The sequence below is a fragment of the Colobus angolensis genome, unplaced genomic scaffold (assembly GCF_000951035.1).
Source record: "Colobus angolensis palliatus isolate OR3802 unplaced genomic scaffold, Cang.pa_1.0 Scaffold26, whole genome shotgun sequence".
NCBI lineage: Eukaryota > Metazoa > Chordata > Mammalia > Primates > Cercopithecidae > Colobus > Colobus angolensis.
The window spans coordinates 10,050,580-10,074,508 of NW_012115821.1; the positions used below are offsets into that span (position 1 = coordinate 10,050,580).

At 42.8% G+C, this 23,929-nt stretch overlaps 1 protein-coding gene across 2 annotated transcripts in view; it reads right to left on the bottom strand.

The window, feature by feature from the left end:
* Positions 1-23,929, bottom strand: part of PTPRG (protein tyrosine phosphatase, receptor type, G) — a 782,288-nt gene that overhangs the window by 155,110 nt on the left and 603,249 nt on the right. For both annotated transcript variants that reach the window (XM_011947202.1, XM_011947201.1), the window contains exon 6: positions 11,847-11,913. In XM_011947202.1, coding sequence (XP_011802592.1) covers positions 11,847-11,913 — 67 coding nt within the window. The remainder of the gene's footprint in view (positions 1-11,846; positions 11,914-23,929) is intronic.

Genomic DNA, 23,929 nt, shown 5'->3' on the forward strand with positions numbered 1-23,929 from the left:
ATTGGTTTTCCCGTTCAAAAAGGAGAAAATAATTTGGAGGATTTCTTTAACTTGTTAAACATTAAAACAGAACCCTCATTAATTCAGTTGAAATGTGATGATATCAGCAAAATGAAAACTGAAATCTCTGTCTGTAAAGCCTAGCAAGTGGTAAGTAATGACCTGAGTGGGTATTTACGTTGTCCCAACATAAACAAATTACTGGGTGAAGGCAACACTATTAGTAGAGCTGCTGTAATAGCTACCGTTTAGATGAGGTAGGATTGACAAACATTTTCTTTAAAGGGCCAGAGATTAAATACATAAGGCGGTGCAGGCCAGTGTGTCTGTCACGACTACTCAAGTTTGCCATTGTTGTGCGAAAGTAGCCATAGATGATATGTAAACAAATGAGTGCAGCTGTGTTCCAATGAAACTTTACAGATACAAGCAGTGGGCTGGATTTGGTCTCCAGATTAGAGCTTGCTGATCACTGATTTAGAGGGCGCTGAACACATACCAGGCATGCCTTCTTCCCCATGTTGTCCCTGTCTGAACACATTTAGCGATAATACTCATGAGATAAGGACTTTCATTATCCTCACTTTACAAGGCAGAAACTCGGGGACAGAGAGGTTCAGTAATTTGTTCTGGGGTCACACAGCTCCCAAGTTGGAGAGCCAGAATTCAAACCCAGGCCAGCCTGAATTCTGAAGTACTGCTCTAGAAACCTCGTTCAGTTGTGTTCCTAAGAGTCCAACTTCAAGTGAAAAACAACGAAATTCCATTTCTTTAAAAGTATTCCACAATGGAGACTTTTAATAAAGTTCTTTCCAAAGGTTCAACGTGAGATTACTCTGCACACAAGTAACATTAGTCTTTGCACCAATAAAGTCAAGGGCAAAAAAAAAAAAAATTCTTCACAAGACTAAAATGTTTCCAAGGACAAGGGAAATCTTGTTCATTTTACCCTCAGCACGTTAGGCAGTCAGTTGATGGAAGGATGGGTGGATGCTATGATTCAGGGAGCTTGGCGGTTCACACACACAAAAACAAGCAAGAACCCCTCACAGCAACTCAGTTCTCCATTTTCTTGCTACTGGATTATAATGACATTTCTGCCTCAGGATTCATTTTTCGCAAAAGTCCCTTGTTCTAGCATTTGTCCTCTTCTTCCAAAGTCCACAAAAGATATTTTCAGCAACTTCAGCCACTTGGCCTCAGATGGCTTATTTCGAGCTTTTGGACCACAGGGATAGTCACAATGGTGTCAGAGTGACAGTGACAGATTATGGTCCTGTTCAGTATGTCTTCACTTGCCCCTTCAACAAAACCCGTATGATGAGTCTCAATCAAGATGGAAAAAGGTAGATGGGGAGCCTTGCAGGGATCTGAGCGGGAGAAGACCTGGAGTCAGGAGAGCCAGTCTGAAGTCAGGAAGACCTTGGTTAGACTCTGGGCTGGGTCACTTCTCCTGATGTGAACCTGGGGCAAGTTGCCCAGCCTCTGACACTTTGCTTGCCTTTCTATATGATGCGGACTGCGGTGGTTGTATCTCAGAGGGTTTCTGGAGTATGTAGTGATGCCTGCTGGGCTAAGCAGACAGAGCAAGCATACCCCGGCACAGCAGCAGTGAGGCACCCTTTGTGTTTAAACTTGTCACTTGACACCCCCTCCCCTTTGTTTCTGATTTCCTGTTTCTAATCTCCACAAGGAGATATTTGCTTTCAGAGTCACCTCTTAATGATATAATTCCAAGCAGGCACAGTTCTTTCACTGGCCTGTAATCAATTTGTGGAGAGAACACACAGCCTGTCAGGGGTAGTTATGGTAAAAAGTTTTTTTAAAAAGTGCTGTCACTCTCCTTTGCTTGTTGCGAGGCCGCTTGGAATTTGATGTGTCCCAGAGGAAAGCAATGTCTGAATCTCTTCCTTTCTAATGTTAATCATTGTCTTCTTTGATTGTGAAATATAACACCCATGCAGAAAGGTGTGCAAAACCTCAATGTACTGTTGAAAAATGATCCTGAAGTGAGCCCTGGTGTGTGGGTGTGTGATCAACACTCAGAACACGAGAAGACTTTGCCTCCCCCTACCCGGCCAGCCCCTTGTCACTCTCTCATCCACCCCCAGGAAGTCACCACCATCCTCAGTTTGAAATAATCACTTGAGTTTCCTATTAGTTTTAACACCTACATGTGCACTCCGAAGCAATAAAGGTTAGGTTTTCTCATGTTTTGAAGTTTATCTTTAGGAACGCACAATGTTTTCTTCAGAATCTTGCTTCCCTTGCTTAACTTTACCAATCTCCGATGCACCCATATTGTTGAGTGGGCCATTCCTTCCCATCGTGGTGAAATGTTCTATTCTATGACCGCACCAGGTCATCTTTACTCAGCCTGCTAATGATGGGCACCTGAGGCATTACCAGGTTTGGGTAATTAGGAAAAACACCACCACACACATTCTTGCCCACATGTCTTCTTCTTTTGTTTTTCAGACAGAGTCTTGCTCTGTCACCCAGGCTGGAGTGCAGTGGTGCAATCTTGACTCACTGCAGCCTCGACCTCCCGGGATCAAGCGATTCTCATGCACCAGGCCTCCCAAGTAGCTGGGATTATAGGCCCATACCACCAGACTCAGCTAATTTTTGTATATTTTTTTAGTAGAGGCGGGGTTTCACCATGTTAGTCAGGCTGGTCTCAAACTCCTGACCTGAAGCAATCCACCCACCTCGCCTGCCCACAGTGTTGGGGTTACAGGCGTGAGCCACTGCGGCCAGCCACATGTCTTCTTTTTTTGAAGACCAGGTTTTGCTCTGTCACCCAGACTAGAGTGCAGTGGCACAATCTTGGCTCACTGAACCTCTGCCTCCTGGGCTCAAGTGATCCACCCACCTCAGTCCCCAAAATAGCTGGGACTACAGGTGAGTGCCACCATGCCTGGCTAATTTTGTTCTCTTTTTGTAGAGACAAGGTTTCACCATGTTGCCATGGCTGGTCTCAAACTCCTGAGCTCAAGTGATCTGCCTGCCTCGGCTTCCAAAGTGCTGGGATCACAGCTGTGAGACACTGCGCCTGGTCTATACATCTCTTGGGACACATATATGAGTTTCTCTAGGGGACATACATAGAAATGGAATCTCTTAGATTCGTTTTACTAGATACTGCCAAACTATTTTCTGAAGAGTGATCATACTAGTTATCCTCTTATCAACAACATGAGAGTTCCTGCATTCACATCCTTGCCAACACTTGACACTGTCAAGATTTTTAATATTTGACTATTTGGTACATGCTGCTAATTTTTTTAAGCTTTGTGGATGCAATATATTTGGGAAATTAATGTGTAATACATATGGACTATTCTTTAATTTTCCAACAGTCAAATGAAGAAATCTAAGGGGACAGCATGGCAAATTTTTATATTATACCTGTGCAATCATCCTCTAGATTAAGATAGAGAAATATTTCTATCACCCAAGAAAATTTCCTCAGGTTCCTTTTTATTCAATATATTCCTCCACTCCACTGTTCTTTGAGACTGAGTCTCATTCTTTCACCCAAGCTGGAGTGCAGTGGTGCAATCTCGGCTCACTGCAACCCCCACCTGCGGGGTTCAAGTGATTCTCCTGCCTCAGTCTCCCACTACAGGTACGTAACACCACACCTGGTTAATTTTTGTATTTTCAGTAGAGACGGGGTTTCACCATGTTGGTCAGGCTGGTCTTGAACTCCTGACCTCAGGCGATCTGCCCGCCTTGGCCTCCCAAAAGTGCTGGGATTACAGGCATGAACCACCGCACCTGGCCCTTCCACCCCACTATTCTGACTTTCATCACCATGGATTAATTTTGTGCATGGACCTGTTCTCACACTTTACATAAATGGAATCATGCATTATGCACTGTTTTGCTTTTGAGTGAATCCATAGTTCATTATCTGTAAGTGCTGCATAATATTCCATTGTATGAATAGTCTACAACTTCTATATCTGTGTTCCCACTGATAGACATTCAGGCTGTTTCCAGTTTGTGGCTATTATGAATAAGGCTCATACGCACAAGTCTTTTGTTGATATTTTTCTTGGGGATATACTTAAGTGTGGCATTTCTGGCTCAGAGGGCGGAGTGCATGTACAACATCAGCAGAAACAGGCACACGGTTTTCTGAAGGGGTAGAACCAAGTGCATACCCAGCAGGGGAACAGTGCAGGCAGCACCATACCCTGGGGCTGGTTTCTTTTAAAACAGTGAATGTGTGGCTGGTGATGCAACAGCAATTGTATAAGATGAAGCCAACCCATGTTCTAGAAGGAATTCAGAGGACTGGTCTGAAGATGACGCTCTGTTACTCTTCATTGTAGAAACCTCAGTCCCAGCAGGTGGAATATGGAAAGATGAACGATGTGGAGTTTCTCAGACAGCTTTCACCACTCTCTGGAAATGCTTGGCAGGGCAGTCAATGCATATTTTCAAATTCACTGTTATTTCTTCCCTTTTTGCTAGAGGCCGGGAGTGACAATAGCTATTCCAAGACTTTGTCCTCAGATTTGGTGAGGAGATGATGAGTGTCCCAGGGCAGGGACAAAAAGGTGGAAGGAGACCCCCGAGTGAACAAACTAGTGACATGAGAAAGTTGGTCTGCAAGGAAAGTTTTAATCTTGTCATAGCCACAACTGCCAGTGCCGTGTTTTGACAGGAAAAGCTTGCAAGAGCCTCATTTTGTGATACTAATAGAAGCGAGTTCTCAGGTGATAATTTATTTGTCCTTTCACTGATAGCTTTCTTGGAAGAGCCAGGGAAGGGCAGACAGAGAGAGAGCAGCTGTCTAGCTCTGACCAGCAGAAGATTTCCTTGTGTCTGTGGCAATTTCTTCTTCTTTATTTTTTTTTTTTTTGGCGGGGGGTTTGGGGGAGGGTGGGGATGGAATCTCCCTCTGTTGCCCAGGCTGGAGTGCAATGGTGTGATCTCGGTTCACTGGAACCTTCGCCTCCCAGGTTCAAGTGATTCTCCTGCCTCAGACTCCCGAGTAGCTACGATTATAGGTGCCCGCCACCATGCCTGGCTAATTTTTGTACTTTTAGTAGAGATGGGGTTTCAACATGTTGACCAGGCTAGTCTCGAACTTCTGACCTCAGGTGATCCACCCACCTCAGCCTCCCAAAGTTCTTCCTCTGAAAGAAAACGAAGCCTAGGCCGGGTGCAGTGGCTCACGCCTGTAATCCCAGCACTGTGGGAGGCTGAGGTGGGCGGATCACGAGGTCAGGAGATCGAGACCATCCTGGCTAACACAGTGAAACCCCGTCTCTACTAAAATACGAAAAATTAGCCAGGCGTGGCGGTGTGCACCTGTAGTCGCAGCTGCTGGGGAGGCTGAGGCAGGAGAATGGCATGAACCCAGGAGGCGGAGCTTGCAGTGAGCAGAGATCGCGCCACTGCACTCCAGCCCGGGCGACAGAGTGAATCCGTCTCAAAAAACAACAACAACAAAAAGAAAACAAAGCCTATTACACCTCACTAAGATGATACATTCTCCAGGAGAGGAAAGTGACAGTGGGGGAGGGGTGGGAAAAGAGGACAAGCAGACAAGGATAAAATACCAAGCAATCACCAGAGGCAAGTTTCCTATTAGGAATACAAAAGTGGTCCGTTTCAGAGGACTGACACAAGAGGATGGTGTTTTGAGGCCTTTTGACAGTATATGCGTATGTACACAAACAGCCTGCTGGATTTTCCTGGGGTGAGTACTATAAAAAGGAAGAGAAATTATGTATTCCAACAACATGAAAAGAAAAAACAGATGTCTTTTAACTGACACAGGACATAATGCACATACACTCGATCTTAGCCGAAAGGATGAGAAGCGACGTATAATGCGCATACTTTTTTTTTTTTCTGAGACAGTGTTTTGCTCTTGTCACCCAGGCTGGAGTACAATGGCATGGCCTCAGCTAACTGCAACCTCTGCCTCCTGGGTTCAAACGATTCTCCTGCCTCAGCCTCCCAAGTAGCTGGGATTACAGATACGTGCCACCATGTCTGGCTAAGTTTTCTATTTTTAGTAGAGACGGAATTTCACCATGTTGGCCAGCCTATTCTCAAACTCCTGACCTCAGGTGATCCACCTGCCTCGGCCTCCCAAACTGCTGAGATTATAGGCATAAGCCACTGTGCCCACCCCACACATAGTTCTTAACATGGATCAGTTAGGTAAAACTGTTGATGCAAATAAGTTGATGCAAAAGGAATTGCAGTTTTGTACTGTTCAAATTTGCAACAATGATACTGGAATGCATTCTTCAATAAATATGGTTATGTTATACATCATTTTAATGCACCCATTTCTTGCTTTGTGTTTTTGCTAATGACTTACTACTTGCTGTTTATTTTATATTTATTTTAGACTATGGAAATGATGTTAGACAAAAAGCAAATTTGAGCAATTTTCTTATTCGAGTTCAAAATGGGCCGTAAAACGGTGGAGATAATTCACAACATCAACAATGCATTTGGCCCAGGAACTGTTAATGAACATACAGTGCAGTAGTAGTCCAAGAAGTTCTGCAGAAGAGACAAGAGCCTTGAAGGTGAGAAGTGTAAGTTGACAACAACCGATTGAGAGCAATTCATTGAAGCTGATCCTCTCACAACTATAAAGGAAGTTACCAAAGAACTCAGTGTTAACCATTCTACAGTAGTTTGACATTTGAAGCAAACTGGAACAGTAAAAATGCTCGATAAGTGGGTGCCTCATGAGTTGAGCAAAAATTTAAAAAAAAAATGTCATTTTGAAGTGTTGTCTTCTCTTATTCTACATAACAACAATGAATCATTTCTCGATCAGACTGTGACATGCGACAAAGAGTGGATTTTATATGACTATGGGCGATGACCAGCTCTGTGGCTGGACTGAGAAGAAGCTCCAAAGCACTTCCCAAAGCCAAACATGTGCCAAAAAAAGATCATGGTCACTGTTTGGTGGTCTCCTGCTGGTCTGATCCACTACAGCTTTCTGAATCCTGGCGAAACCACGACAACTGAGAAGTATGCTTAGCAATTTAATGAGATGCGTTGAAAACTGCAGCGAGCTTTGGTCAACAGAAAGGGCCCAATTCTTCTCTACGACCACGCCTGACCACACGTTGCACAACCTAAGGCTTCAAAAGTTGAACAAATTGGGCTGCAAAGTTTTGCCTCATCTGCCATATTCACCTGACCTTATGCCTCGCACTTAGAAGGAAAGACTATATTTTTTCACTAATTCACAAACAGGGTTTTTTTTGAAAAATGGATTTTAAACCATCAGAACTAGACTAAGTTCTTAGCAACCAGTATTTTTATCTGCAACTGCTGGTTCTTATATACAAAAAGTGCTGCTAATGACGGAGCCAATACAGTGAATAGGATTTAAAATCTTCCCCTAAGTCTTTCTTCTCCAGTGGATGTTGATAATAGGGCAAATAAAATACTTGATTTAGATACATTTTAGTGCTTCCATCTATCACTCCATGAGTAGATAGATGGGATCAGAATCAATGGCAAATCACCTCACTCCATTCTATTTATATTTCCTCATGGCTCTTGAGTTTGTAAAAATCAAAATTTGCCTAGAAAAATGAACACATAAGACATAGCACTTCATGTGGTCAAGAGGTTTCTAGGCTGTCTCTCCCTAGAAAAGCATTAGAGAAGCAATGTTACTGTATTAGTCCATTTTCACGCTGCAGATAAAGACATACCCAAGACTGGGCAATTTACAAAAGAAAGAGATTTAATGGACTCACAGTTCCATGTGACTGGGGAGGCCTCACAATCATGGTGGAAGGTGAAAGGCACATCTCACATGGCGGCAGACAAGAGAAGACAGCTTGTGCAGGGAAACTCCCCTTTTTAAAACTATCAGATCTTGTGAGACTTAGTCACTATCACAAGAACAGTGGAGGACAGACCTGCCCCCATGATTCAATTACCTCCCACTGGGTCCCTCCTACAACACATGGGAATTCAGGATGAGATTTAGGTGGGACACAGTCAAACCATATCAGTCACCATTCTCCAAGCCTCAAAGATACTACATCCTCTCTTACCAACAGACACCTTCATCTATACTGGTCCTGCTCGCATCACCGCTCTGCCTGGACAATCTCCATGCACTCTTTAGCTCTTAATGTTCAGTTGATTTGAGACACTTCCAATCACCAAAGTTTGAGTTTAGCGTGCTGCTTCCCACGCTTTAACGTCATTGCACACTTAATTGTACATCTCTACCAAGCATATGCAAATGTGGTGAGGGTAGTAGGTCCATGTCTCAATGCCTAGCTTCATGGTGTACTGAGATTAGGTACTCAGTAACTATGGACAAAATGAGCCAGGACTGTTTGTAAGACTCTCTGAGCAAGCACTATGGGAGTGTGATTAGGAAGGTGCCTCTGGAAGGAGATGTGAAGCTCTGTGCCACTCCTAAGCATGCACCCCTGAGATGCCCCTTCCAGAGACAAGCTGTTGTGAGGAGCTTGTTGAGCTGACAGCCTGCAGCAGCAGCACCTCCAGGATCTGCCCAGCGTCTACAAACAGGCTATTCTTGCTGGGAGGCTCCAGCCAATGACAACACATGGTGGGGAATAAGAGCTGGGCCATTCCTGCCAACACGGGACTCCTTTCAGGGGCAGTCTTTGCTCTGGGGCTCTCTGATAGCTTGGCAAAGACTTCCTTAGAGCTGCCTTCAGCCAGTCCTCCTAGCTCACCTCTCTCCTTGCAGAGGTGTCAGACGTGCACCATGCATGGCCCAAATGCTCTCCCCACCAACCCCTGGTCCTTCTCCATTTGATCCTTCCCAGGCAGTCCTTCCCTGCCAAAAATCTTTCCTGCACTTCAATGGTGTCTGCTTAACAGAGGACCCTAATGACCAAGTGTCAAATACAGTTGGCTGATATGATCAGGTTATTCCTTCACATTTCAGCTGAAGAAACACTTAAGATGCTTCTTGTTTAAAAAAAATTAATGAGAAATTAACATTCTAATATATGACTCCCAGAGCTGAAGAAATAAAAGTCATTTCTGAACTGCAACAGAAATCCATATTGATTTTTCTCTTTACATATCTCTATCATTGTTCCCAAGCCAGAGACTGTGAAGGACATGATTATTTATGTTCCTTCAAATTAACAGATCATTCAAATCCCTCACAGGACCTTCAACTGAAATGCTTCTAGCTCCAACGAAAGCTTTTTTTGGGGGAGGGGGACAGAGTCTCACTCTGTCACCCAGGCTGGAGGCTGGCATGATCAAGGTTCACTACAGCCTCAATCTCCTGGACTCAGGTGATCTTCCCCTCTCAGCCTCCCAAGTAGCTGGGACTACAGGCATGTACCATCATGCCTGGTTAAATTTTGTATTTTTTTTCAGAGAGAAGGTTTTGCCATGTTGCCCAGACTGGTCTTGAACTCCTGGGCTCAAGCAATTCACCCACCTCAGCCTCCCAAAGTGCTGGGTCTACAGGCATGAGCCACTGCACCTGGCCTCCAACAAACGTTATTTTTGTTTTTTTAAAACTATTTCTAATGTCCTCCATTCCCTTTTGGAAGAACGACATACTCATACTCCTTTTTCTTCCCAATCAATGCACAACCCACATGGGCTTTAGTTCTTCCTTCCCTTCATCCCATTTTACATTTTGAAATTTTCACTTATTTAAATTTGTATGCTGACTTGATTCAGTCATTTGGCTAAGATACTGAGCACCTACTATTTGCCAGACACAGCGTGCCACACTAACACGGTTTTCTGCCCTCAGGAAATTGATACCCAAGTATCTGATATATGAGTAAATACACAAACAGTTATTTCAGATACATGTAAGTGCTTTAAAGAAAGAAACCTGGGATGGTGTAACAGAGAGTGATGGGAGTGGGGTGGGAAGAATAATTTGATAGGATACTTAAGAAACAACTTTCTAAGGAGGCAATATGGGAGCTGAGACCTGAAGGCATAAGAAGGAGACACCCTTGGCACAAGCAAAGGAAGAACTCTCCCGACAGAGGAAACAGCAAATGCATAAGCTGGGAGGGGCTGCATACCAGGCAGGCTGGTGGGAGAGGAAGGCAGCACTTCACTTCCCTTCTAGGTCCATGAGAGCTGGCCTGTGTCTGCCTTAATCAGTGTTCCAAATCTGGGTTTGCACAGCGTGGGCATGCAATGTATTTCTGCTGAATGAGTAAGTGAACTTCCTTTGTAGGTCAGTGTATTTTGCAGGTCTCGTCTGACTTCCCAGTTAGAGGGTAGGGTTGAAACCACACCCTGGGCATCCTGGCAACCTTCCCAGAGCCAGATATCTTTTTTCCATATGTAACAGCCTCTGCTGTCGCCTGAAGGTTTGTGTCCCCTAACCAAATTCCTATGTTGAAATCCTAATCCCCAAGTTTATGAGGTGGAGTCTTTGGGAGGTAAGAGCCCTCAAGAATGGAGGATGGGATTAGTGCCCTTCCAGAAACTGAGAACTGGGAAGAAGCAATGGAAATACATATCTTTTTTTTGTTTGTTTGTTTTGTTTTGTTTTGAGAGAGTCTCTCTCTGTCATCCAGGCTGAAGTGCAATGGCGCAATTTTGGCTCACTGCAACCTCCGCCTCGTGGGTTCAAGTGATTCTCCTGCCTCAGCCTCCCGAGCAACTGGGATTACAGGTGCCTACCACCATGCTCAGCTAATTTTTGTATTTAGTAGAGACAGGGTTTCACCATGTTGACCAGGCTGGTCTCAAACCCCTGACTTCAGGTGATCCACCCACCTCGGCCTCCCAAAGTGCTGGGATTACAGGCATGAGCCACTGCGCCTGGCCCAGAACTATCTTAAAATGAAAGCCTCTATGTGGTATTTTTAGTAACCCTATTTTTCTATATTGAGTAGGTTTATTATTGTTACCTGCTGCATGACTGACCAATTTTGAGAGCAGAACAATTAATCCAAAATCCTACTTGCTCCAATTGACCCCTGACAACTGGTTTTAGTTTCACGGAAAGAGAGGGGGAACATGTTTGTTAAGCTCTATGGAGTTGGCTAATGTCTAAAGACAATCCTCCCAAAAAGGTGTGAAGATGTTTTATCACAGCTGTGGAGATGAAGGGGAGATTTATTATGGTTACTAATGCTATTTCTGTCAACGTCTCTGGAATTCTAATTAGATTATTAAAACTTTGCAAATCATTACATTACATCTAGACTGCACACCTCACTGCGACAAGGGTACTTTTGAAATTAGAGGATCTTGATGTCATAGGTAATGATGCAGTGCTGATAATAAAGTTGCAGGGAAATTCTTCCAATAAAAACCAGTTGGAAAAGACAGAACCCATTTATCTTACTTTCTCTCCTGGTTTTATGCCTGAGGATAAGAGGTCTGCAGCACAGAACAGAAGCCTGGCCTCTTCCATTCTAGTAGCGGCATGACGCTTGCTCACATGCTGCAAAGTTTAATAACTTGTCTGGCTACTTAAAATGCTTCCCTAGATCTGAGACGCAAACCAAACATTTATAGGTGAAAAGACAACTGAAATATTATTTTTAGGAGAGATATGAAACAAATGGCAAGTTCAACACATAAGAACAGTACATCTCAGGGTGTTTTGATTTATAACCTATGCATTCAAACTGGTACCTGAAAAGAAACAAATTGCTTACTGTTAACCCAGACCCATTTGCAGGTAATAAATGGGCGTGCTCTTTACCCATCAAATAATGGCTCTAATGCCCTTCAACATCAGGGGATGAGGAATGGGTGTCACCCTCTGTCCTCTGCAAGATAACCTGATTCCTTTAGGTAGAGATCTGAGCCCTTCACATCCCAGCAAAAGGAAGTGTATGTGGCATACTTACCATGATGTACAACACCCTTCAACCCATGGATAATAGGATCCAGTGCAGAATTGTCCCTCGGACTGACCTACATGTAAAGGAAACATGATTGGTTAAATCTATTCTGGCATCAGGCACAACAGTCTCAGTTTAATCTTCTAAAGAGAAGGGAGGTGGGAGTAGATGTTATCTAGCAAGCTGCTTAGTTCTCACATACAACATGGCTCTCACCAAATTCAGGAGATTTATGACATCATAAAATCAAGTGAGGAAGTCTAATCAAAAGAAACTTCTCAGAATACATTATAACAGGAGACAAATACTATAGTCCCAGGAAACTCTTAAAAAGCAACTGCAAGATTTTCTTCTTGCCTTGTTTTATTAAAAGTAGGCCCAATCAGCTAAAAGGTCATTGAAAGTCATAAGAGAGCAATCCATCATTGAGGGAAGATTTCAACATTTTCTGGTGATTATGTTTTTCCCTTCTTTTTAGAAAATGAATCTGTTTCCTGCCAGCCTATTCTCCTTCGTAAGGATCCCAGTCCCTTGTGAAAAATCACATATTCTAAAATTTATGGAAAGCAAAAGAAGAGGGGAGAGAAGCTTGAAGAGACAGTGTCTCCCACCCTTATTTCCTCCTGGGGTTTTTAATCCCCCTCAAAAGTCAAGCCTCTTCAGTCTTCCTCCCATCTCTTCTTTCCCTTAACTTTCTAATACTGCTCAGCAGAACTCCTCATTCTTGCCCATTCTAGAAGATTAAAATTCTAGCAGCATATTACAATTTTGGCTTTCAAATACTTTCTTTTAGACATATGGAGATTTTTACAAATGAAATGAAATGACGTCTTGAATTTGTTTCAAAATAATCCAAGAGTGAACAGCAGGGGGAGTGAGTGGGGTATACATGCCACAGGATTGACCTGAATCAATCATTTATGACCTTGGGTGGTAGGTATAGGATGGGTCATTATACAATTTTCTTCACTTTTATGTATATTTAAGTCTTTCCAAAATAAATAGTTTTTCAAAAATCTATTATCTATGGCCAGCATAGCTCCCCCCATCCCTCATTGATAGTATTTACATATAATCCACTTCTCACATAATGAAGTTGAGATATTGATGAAACTTTCACGCTGTAGCACAATCCAATTTGATGCTTTCAGGTCAATTCAGAGGAATCAAGAGCCACCCCTAGAATGAATTTTAAGGTGACTGAAAATTCTCCACATTCCTTTCTACTCTTACAATTTTTCCCTGTTGGGTTGCTGTTCCTCATGTGTCCTCTCTGACAATAACACACACTCCACACACTTCCAGCTCTCCTAAGCCTCAGCGTCTCCAGAAAAGAGCAGTGGTTCTCAAACGGGGGAGATATTGCCCTACCAGGGGGACATGTGACCATGTCTGGAGACAATTTTGGTTGTCACATAGCAGTGGGAGGGGAATGACAAGGGGAGGGGCTACTGACATCAAAGTAGAGGCCAGGGCTACTGCTAAACATCCTGTAATGCTCAGAATAGCTCTCTACAACATCTTATCTGGCTAAGATGTCAATGGTGCAGAGGTTGACGGTTAGAAGCCCTCATTAGATGCTCTATGAGTTAATAGTGACTACATCTTCATGTCTAGAGCCTAAATTCAGAATACAGGTGCTATTAAATACAGGATTGTGTTTATAGACTAGTAAAATATGTGGAGTTTGCTACTGCATTGTAAACACTACAGATACAAAAAAAAAAAAAAAATCAGTGAATAAGAACCCGGTGTATCAGATCATAAAGGTGGAATTCTGGGAGTTGGCATAAGTGTGCTTCCAAATTGCCTGAGAAGCTGCTCAAGCCAGGGACTGAAGCATGAAACATTCTTGAAAGGTAATCATGCACAGAATACACCAAATCAAAACTGCATTAGAAGAAACATCGTATTTGTACCACAGCAAGTAATTGATCAAAATTTTAAAACTTGGTCAAAAATGGAATTACAGCTCAGGAATACTAGAGAGGAGAACCTAACCAGTAAATGTGGCCAAGTTTCAAGAGGCCAGAATAGAATCAAATAAGGATCCCAGAGAATGATTCCATATCAAATTCAAGCTATAGACAAAAAGATGATCCCTTTGATTCAGTATGGAAATGCCAGCTTAACTACCTGTAGTTACTCTAATATCTGTGAGAAATGACAAAATGGCCACAAATTCCCTCTATCCCTGTTACACGCACCTTTATAACTTGACTTTGCCCTCCTCTATGAAAAGTGTACACCAATTACTCCATTATTTGAAATCGGGCTTGTCCATATGTCTTGCTTTAGTGAATGGAAAATTAGTGAACATGATGCAGACACAAGCTCATAAAACACTTGGATTCTTTGGAATCCTGAGATCAAGTGAAGAATTCCAAGTTAGCCTATTAAAGGATGAGCGATTACAAGGAGTAGACATAGGTAGTTCTAGCTGACGTTCTTCTAGACTCACCAGCCTACCACCACCAGACAGGTAAGTGAATCCATTTGAGACCATCCACCCTCAGTGGAACCATCTGCAGTCCACAGAGATGGGCTGAACTGGCCATACCCAGAAGAACTGACCAGCCAACCTACTGACCCATAAAACGATTTGTTTTAACTAACTGGAATCATTTGGTACAGAGCAAAATTTAGCCATTAGAGTTTCTATGAGTTGTATGCAATAATAAAAAATGGGAAATAGGCTATGATATCAACAATTTTTTAAAACAATGTATCTTGCTTATGGTATGTCTTAAAAGTTTCCCAGTAATATTCCACATCACAAGATAAAGCAATTTGCTGGCCACCTGATCAACTCATGTGCTCCTCCAAAAAGGCGTTATCCCTTCTCTACCATGGCAACGTTCATCAGATACTCTGATCTTGGATCCTGAATGAGAGGGAATATTTTACACTCAGGGGTACCACTATGGTTTGAACGCATCCCCAACATTTCATGTGTTGGAAACTTAATTCCCAATGCAATAGTGTTGAGAAGCAGAACCTTTAAGAGGTGACTAGGTCATGAGGGTTCTGCCCTCATGAATAGATTATCATCATTACTGCCAGAGGGAATTTGTTATAAAAGTGAGTTTGGCCCCCTTGCAACCCCCTCTTGCTCTCTCACATTCTCTCTCCTGTTCATGTGATATGCGTTGTCATGGTTATGATGTGGCAAGAAAGCCTTGCCAGATGTCAGGGCCATTCTCTTGGACTTCTCAGCCTCCAGAACCATTAACCAAATAAATTTCTGTTCATTATAAATTATCCAGTGTGGTATTCTGTGATAGCAGCACAAAAAAGACTAGATCAGGAACTTTTTAATGCATTTAGTCTCATCTGATAATATGAAGGCTCAAAGAAAGTGTTTCTAATCTTCCATGACTGACACACACCAATAATATTTGTAGGCTATGCAAAAGGAAAACAACCAGTCAACCTAGTCCAGGTTCAATTTTTGGTCACTTCTGATTACAGCTTCTCTGTGTCTGATACTCAGACCTCACCTCATCTGAGCTCAGGAACCTGACCCCAGATTCTAAACAACTGCATAAATGCCAAGCCTTCGACAACAACCATTCAGCTCCCATTGTCTTCATTGGTGGTTAATATGGCTGGTGTTGAGAAGATGAACGAGGAGAAAAGGAGAGAAAATGAAGATTATAGGCTGGTCAAAGTAACTTACTAATAATACTGAGCTCATTCTCTGGTCTATGTCCTGGTTCCAAAACGCAGGGTGGGGAATCCAAAGAGCATGCTAATAAGTGAATTTGTTCCAGTAAGGCATGACCCTAACTGAAATAATCCCTTTCACTCACTGTTTCAATCAATTTCCCACTTCAAAAAAATTCATGAGCATAAGCTAAGCAATTTTGGCAGTTTTGAAATATGACAACAGTGAAGAGGGCTGTATTAGCAACCTGTGTTTACATTTTCTTCTCCATCTAGGATGGAGGAGGCCAGGCATGGGGAAAATATGGAATTCTGAGTCAGGTATGGATGATTTGAGCTTTAGTGTCCTTGTCTGTGAAATGGGGATACAGTCTTATAATGTTGTCATGAGGATTAAACGTTTAAAGCTTACAGTATAATGCTGGGTACAAATGCCACATCCAATAAAGGACGAATAACACTGGGCAACAAGTTGACCTAAACACTCGAATTTAAATGAATGACAAACAAATGAAATTTATCCCTGAGTTTGTCAATGTGCTTGGCTCTGAAAGTAATACCTCTCTGAGTTCAAATTTCAAAAGATCCAAATTTATGTTTTATTTGACATCCACTCAATTTTGTAATATGCTGTTCCTTTTAAAGCCACATGAGAAGTGATCCTGGCTCTTGAAATTTGCTTCCTTCCACTTTAAGATCAAAGGAGTTATGCAGTAATATGGAGAAGGCAGCAATTGCACAAATGAGCTTAAAATGGACTAGAAGAAACAGACACCCACCCCCTTTCCCTGCAGAGTTCATACTCTCATAGCAAAACTTCGCTCCTGGCACTTCCACTTCAGAGCAGCTTTCGTGGCATTAGTCATGTTCAAAAGGATGGCACACAAACTCGACAGAGGGCTCTGAATTAAAGCTTTTCAGTGTCTTTAGATATAACCAAAGTATACAGAGACACTGACAATACAGAAAACCATGAAACGTAGGTTTAGGCTAAAGGCCAAATTCATATAAATGCTCATGAAATCTAAACTTCGTAACATTTTCTTTCCAATTAATAGCCCACCATAAGGATCCACGTAATTATCAAATTAGTAGCCACGCTATCAATAATCTCTAGAGATATGTTTATCTGGAGGCTCTACAAGAGGGCCTGTGTTTACTCTTGCTTGAAGTAAAATGAAAAGGAAGCAGAGAGACCCCATCAGATGACATGTGCCTGCGTTCAGATATGTGCTGCCATTTACTTCTACTGCCCCCATGCCATTTGGCCCTTGACTTGGATCCTAATAATTTTCTCTCTGTCAAGTCCTAGCCATCTGCTAAATAGGATGGTCAAGACAACCTACTTGCCTTGAATCCGATACCACCAGCTGCTCCTTCAGTCCCATAAAAATCACATCCAGACAATATCCTCTTGTGGGAAAAAGGATTTATGCATGCTGAGGGTGAATGGCTACACCATTAACCATGGCTTCAGAGGAAAGTGACAAACGGCAGGACCAGAGACTCCACATGGCCTTCCTGAAATGCAGAGGAGAGGACTCACCCACCCCAGCAGTTAGCAGGTAACTGTGTCTTCAGAAGCTAATTTGCTGTATTAGGACAAGGGCAAGCGCTTCTCGGGATGTTTGGTTTCACATCTGAATCTCCCCTCCTTCCGTGGCTCTTACCTAAAAAGCCATGTGGCAAGGATGCTGTAGTTTCTTTCATTCTGACTTCAACATCCTAGTGACCACTAACCAGATTTTTGTTCACGTTGCTGTCACAAAGTATTTATAACTTCGTTATTTTGCATCCCTGCATTTTTGGTTAGCCCTTACCCAGAGAGAGATCACTGCCCGGCTTCCTTTATTGGTAAGTTAAACACTTGGCAATAATTTAGGAAATGTGGCTATGTTCAAGAAGACAATTTTAGCATGAAACCACTAACCACTGAGCTATATTGAAAACACTTTTCTTTTCCTGACTTTTCTTTTTAGTCTTCACAAATATTACTTTCCTTCTTGTATAGCCAATGGTCTTAGTTTCTGATATAGAAATGTAGTTTTTCCCTTTTGACATTCCAACATCATTTTCTAGTGTCTCCTAACTATCGCTGCTGCAATGGGATATTACAAAAAGCAGAATCAGAGGTGCTGGCACATGTGGCATCCCAAACTGCCATGAAACAAGTCGGAGAGGAATACAGAGACACAATTCAGAGTGATGCATGGCAAGGGAAAAAAGAGCTCTGCAAACCTTTAGGGCTTTTCATGAAATTCCGACAAAGATAAGTAAACAAGTGTGGATTCCTGGTCTAGAGAATTGCTTTAAATGCGACTACTAAATTCCAGGATCATACATTAAGCCTAATCTAACAGATATGCAAAATATAACCGAGGCTTCTCACAGAAGTGCCCCTGTCCGAAGCGAAAGGTATGGCCCTGTATCATCATCTATTTTCCAGGATTTGACAGGGACAGACTCCTGGGACTGGTTTCCACTGGCAGATGAGAAAACTCCTAATTCCTCAGGCTTGGGAAGGGATTAATATGAAAAGGAAACACAATTATAAATGCTAATAGGATTCACCCTCCCCCCTTCAAATGCAGCTTGAGCACGGCCACGGTTTACTTACTGTTAATTCATAATATTAATGGAAACTAGTTAGTTCATAGGTTATTCATCTCCAGAGAATTGAGATTCGCGGTCAGAGAAGGCCACTTGAGGAAATGAATTTTGTGCTTTTGATCTACTTAAACTGACCATTCTCTGGCCCCCTGACCCTGCCTCCAAAACCCACCAGAGTGTTTACCATCTCATTGTCAGACTTGGCTTGGAAGAGTGCATTACTGGAAAAACCAATCCCCGCAGGGCGACAGCAAGGCTGGTAGCAAATCCGTACAAAATGGCAGATCTTGCCAGGCGCAGTCTTGCAGATTGTCAATACAGGCGATTTCTCATTTTCATGAGGATCAAACTGTCCTGGGGTGGGCATACAATTCCATTTCCTCTGGCTTTGGATTCACCCAACACGCCATTTCCCAGAGCAGAAAGAGAGGGAGGAAGTGGGATGGCTGGGGTGCCTGGCAAATGGTACTCCCATAGGGGCTGCATGGTGATTTCTGTCCTTCTGTCTTTTTAATGCATTGTGTTTCAGAGTCAAGAAGGTGTTGGGAAAGGCTTTACAACATTCCAAGCCGGGGTCTCAGAACCTGTCTGTCCTACTCTTTTCAGTCTTCTCAAAGTACAGGCTGCTCCTGAACTGGAGAGAAGCAAAACAGAAATTCCAGCTTTGCAAAGCATGACCTAGAGTCTTAAGCTACAATGCACACTATTTCACACAGATATTGTCATGACCTTTGAATTTAAAAAAATAAAGTAAAATAAAATTTAAAAAAGGTATGAGATCTGGGGAAGCCTGGGACAAAAGCAGCTTATTTCAGGTTCAGTGACTTGCCTGCAAGTTTCTCCTGATTCTGTGTGGCAGGGCTGGACAACTTTGACTTTCCCTTGTTAATAATCTCGCCATGCACTGAAAAGCCCCAACAATATCAAAGGCTTAGTGGAGAAGGCAGAGCTGACTGTTTGCACATGTAGCAAGTTACTTCAACCAAAACACATTAGATGTGAACTCTTAACCCTTGTTTTTTCATTCCCTGGAAGCAAAAAGCTGCTCAGGGGTACTCCATTTACAAAAGGCTTGAAATCCAGAAAACACTGAGTAGGGATGCCTTTAATTTCCCATCATGTATGCAGCATGAAAAATATAAGAGACAAGGCACATTGGATTAAAGAGGTTGCCGGGTTGATCATTCTATTGAAAAAATGTCCCTCCATAGGAGTAGGTAAGATTATCATTCTGTATTATTAGGAATGGGGGAAGACCATGTAAACATCATGTAGGTATCATATGTAGAATGTTAAAATGACCTAAATGACCTTAAATACTCCTTTATAGTTATGAAAAAGGTGACGGGGGAGACAATGTTATGGGCCCTCAGCCCAAATTACAACCACTGGCTCCTTAAGCTCATTGATTCAACCAATATGTAGTGAGTGTCTACTGCAGGCTGTGATGGACTCACTCTAAGATGATCCTCCAAAGACCCCTGACTCCAGGTATTCAGACCCTTATGTAATCACCTTCCCTTGAGGGTAGGCTAGATCCAGTGGCTTAGTTTTATTCAGTAGAATAAGGCAAAAGCAATGTTACGAAAGATTCTGGCCATGTGAAGTGGCTCATGCCTGTAATTCCAGCACTTTGGGGAGGCTGAGGCAGGAGGATCATTTGAGGCCAGGAGTTTGAGACCAGCTGGGCAAAACAACATCTCTAGAAAAGAATTTTAAAAATTAGCCAGTGTTTGGTGGTGCACACCTGTAGTTCTAGCTACCCCAGAGGCTGAGATGGGAGGATAGCTTGAGCCCAGGAGTTAGTGGTTACAATGAGCTATGATAATGCCAAATGGAACTGACGGTGGCCTTTGGCCAACAGCAAAGAAGGTCCTCAGTCAAACAGCCCTTGAGGAACTGGGTTCTGCCAACAATCTAAGTAAAATTAGAAGTGAATCATTCACCAGTTGAACTTTCAGATGAGATCATAGTCCCAGTTGACACCTTGATTGCACCTTTGTGAGAAACCTTGAATCTGAGGACACACAGAAACTGTGAGATGGTAAATGTGTGTTATTCTAAGCTGCTGAGTTTGTAGTAATTTGCTCCATAGCAGTAGATAACCGTATGCCAAGAACTGAGTAGCAGAATAGAATATGTCATTGAACAAATCCCAGTGCTCTGCCCTCATAGAGCTGATGATCTAGTTCTAGCTACTACAGAGGGGTTGGGGGCCCTGGCTTCTGTAAGGAACCCACACATCACCATTTTCCTTACACTGCTGCATCAGCTATCAAAAGGCAGTTTCCCTTCTTCTAGATGAGTTCTTGCCCCTCATGGACCTCAGCTGCTATGTCACTGTTTCTCGAGTTTGAAAAGAAGCAGTTTGTTTAGAATCCAAGTTCCAACCAAGAAAACTTGGCAAAAAGAAAGAGCAAACCCCAAATGGAGCAAATAAACATCGATAATCAATTCTGGGATATAGAATTTTCGGTAGCTTTTATGTTTAAACAAATATAGAAAACCATAGAATTTTCAGTAGCTTTTATGTTTAAACAAATATAGAAAACCAATTAATTGCAGCACAGAACCTAAGTGAAAGATGCCACTGAACAAGGCACAGGGTGTAATGCAGTGGCATGGGCAGCTGCTGTTTCATATCCACAGCAATTAAGTGCAAACTAATTACATACCCCAGTGTTTTTTTTTTTCTTTTAAGAGGGGGTAGTTTTACTCTGTGCTTCCTTAGAAGCACTGAATGATTGCTCTCATAATGTAGTCTCTGAAGACTGATTTAGTATCAATTCACTCTCCTAAGCAATACCTCACAGGTCTTCCCCTATTCCAAACCATGGGCTCACGGAAGGGGTTTGCTGCCTGATACTACAAGAGAAATTTAAGCTCCTTGTCATCATCCTCTAGGAAATAAACCTGCTAACTCATCTAAACATTGCACTTAATTCATAGACAAACCAGTGAAAATTGTGTTTAGGGGGCTACTGTTAAAGCCGTCGGAGCATGATTTAAGGGTCTCAGTTAAGCTACATTTTTTCTGGGTGTGGGGTTACAGATAGCTTGTTTAAGTGGACAAACATCTCAAAATCCACAAATTAGGGAAATTCCTTTCTAGTAAGAGGCAGTCTCAACAAAATCCAGCCCCATCTCGAGGTGGACATAGATTAATGCTAACTGAAGAGTTCGGCTTTGTATTTAACATGCACCTGAGTTCAATGGAGGATAAAATTAAACTGCAACGAGGAAAGACAAAATCTTTCCCAGCAGGCCTTGATTGATAGAACGTGCCATTTGTAGCAGAACAAAATGGAAAACCAGAAAGTTTGTTCCCAGCAATCATTGCCTCACTGGGCCAACTCTCTCTCCTCTGAGAAAATAATATGATTTCTTCATAGAGCATGCAGTCTACTTATTTAAGCAACTGTGCTCAGGATCTTTCAATTCTTCCAGCAGTTCGGTTGGAAAAAAAATGGTCCCAGTAGGGGAGAGGGTGGTGTAGGTAACATTTAGCCAGGAAGAGGCTTATCTTATGAAAACTGCCATTGACAGTAACCTGGGAATAAGTAACTCCATAGAAAACGTGCAGATGGATCACCTGTAGGTGAACATGATGAGCTCATTTTAAACTGCAAGCTGGGTACGTAAGACAAGTGTAGTGGTTAAGTACAGGGTTTCTGAAACCCGATTCACAGCCCAGCTCTTCTACTTAGCAGTTGTTTGGGCACAGCAAAGTGAATTACAATCTAGTTGTGCCTCAACTTCCTCATATAATGTTGAGATCACCCCCCTAAAAAAACCTCATAGGGTTGTTAAGAGGATTAAATGAGTATTTAGCACAGTTCCTAACACATCCAAGATCCTTAAAAATTGTAGCTACAAGACATTCTTTCCCCCAAAGAGGCAGGCATGCCCTGCTGGTACCCAACCAGGAACACACAAAGTTCCAAAAATACTCCCACTTCTGGTTACAGACAGATCAATCATTTTGGAGTCTTGAACTAAATTCAGCCAATCACAATCCTCTACCCACACCCCAATCTTTCATCTTCCAGTCTTTTGAGACAGTCTTGCTGTCACCCAGGCTAGAGTGCAGTGGCGCGATCTTGGCTCACTACAACCTCTGCCTGTGGGTTCAAGCAATTCTCCTGCCTCAGCCTCCCCAGTAGCTGGGATTACAGGTGCATGCCACCACACTTGGCTAATTTTTGTATTTTTAGTAGGGACGGGGTTTCGCTATGTTGGCCAGGCAAGTCTCGAACTCCTGACCTCAAGTGATCCACCCGCCTTGGCCTCCCAAAGCACTGGGATTACAGGTGTGAGCCACTGCACCTGGCCTCTTGTATTTTAATACAATTTTAACATTTTTTCCATCCAGCAGACTAAATCCCCAAACCTAGGAATTATTTTGATTCCACTCCTTTCTTGACCCACTCACTTCCTTTCTTGCCACCCAGAAAGTCTGAAAGATTCTACCTCCTAAACGCATCTTGAATCTGACCACCACTTCTCTGCAGTTCCTCTGGTCTAACCGTGTCCTGGATCAACACCATCTTGTACCTAAACCACTTCCAGAAGCCTGACCTAACTGGGTTGCCTGCTTTCTCTGCTGTACCCTCCAATTCTTTCTCTGCCTAAGAGACCAGTAGTTGTTTTACCCTGGCTGCCCACTGGAATCATCTTCAATCAGCTTAAAAAAAACCCAAAAAACTAAAAACAAAAGTAGACTACAACAATGACGAAACACTATTCTGATTGACCTGAGGGTGTGGCCTGGGCATCTGGATGTTGAAAAGCTCCCTGCATGATTCTGATGTGCAGGTAGGGATAAGAATCACTGAGTCAGAATGAGCTTTTAACAATAAATCTGGCTGGGCATGGTGGCTCACAACTGTAATCCCAGCACTTTGGGAGGCCAAGGTGGGCAGATCACAAGGTCAGGAGATCGACACCATCCTGGCCAACACGGTGAAACTCGCCTCTACTAAAATACAAAAAAAAAAAAAAAAAAAAAAAAAATTAGCTGGGCGTGGTGGTGCATGCCTGTAGTCCCAGCTACTCGGGAGGCTGAGGCATGAGAATTGCTTGAGCCGGGAGGCGGAGTTGCAATAAGCCAAGATTGCACCACTGCACTGCAGCCTGGGTGACAAAGCAAGACTCTGTCTCAAAAATAAATAAAATAAATAAATAAATAAAATTTTAAAAATAAATAAAAAATAAAAATAAATAAATCTAATCACAACCCATGACAGCATAAAAGCTCTCCCAGATCTGGGCCCAGCAGACCTCTAGATTCTTCCAGGATTTCCATGGTTCCCTACAGGACTCCTGGGCCTCCTTCCTCTTCCTCAAATACTCTGAGCACTTCACTGCCTCCAGGCCTTTGCCCCTGTTGTTCCCACTGACTACGCTGCTCATTCCTTAGCTCTTTGCAGGGCAAGTTCTCAGTCGTCAGAGCTCAGCTCTATGTAGCTCCTACAGGAGGCCTTCCCTAGCTCATTCCAAATGTTTTCTAACTCAGTACTCCGGTTAGTTCCTTCCTGGCACCAGTCTCAGTTTGTCAATTCCTGAAGCTCAGGGTATGGCCCAACTGGTTGCGTCAGCTGAGGAAATCCAGGCTGGAGAGTCCTTGAAGTTTAAGCAGGTCAGAAATCCTCACACCCTCTGGGTATCATGGGAATAACATATCCTTTCTCCAGCACTTCCTACCCTTCATTGTAATTACCTGTTTAGACATCTGCTCCCTTGACTGGACTAGAAGCTCCCTGAGGGCAGGGCTTGCATTTTATCTAGTTTGTTTCATATTCCCAGCTCTGTCT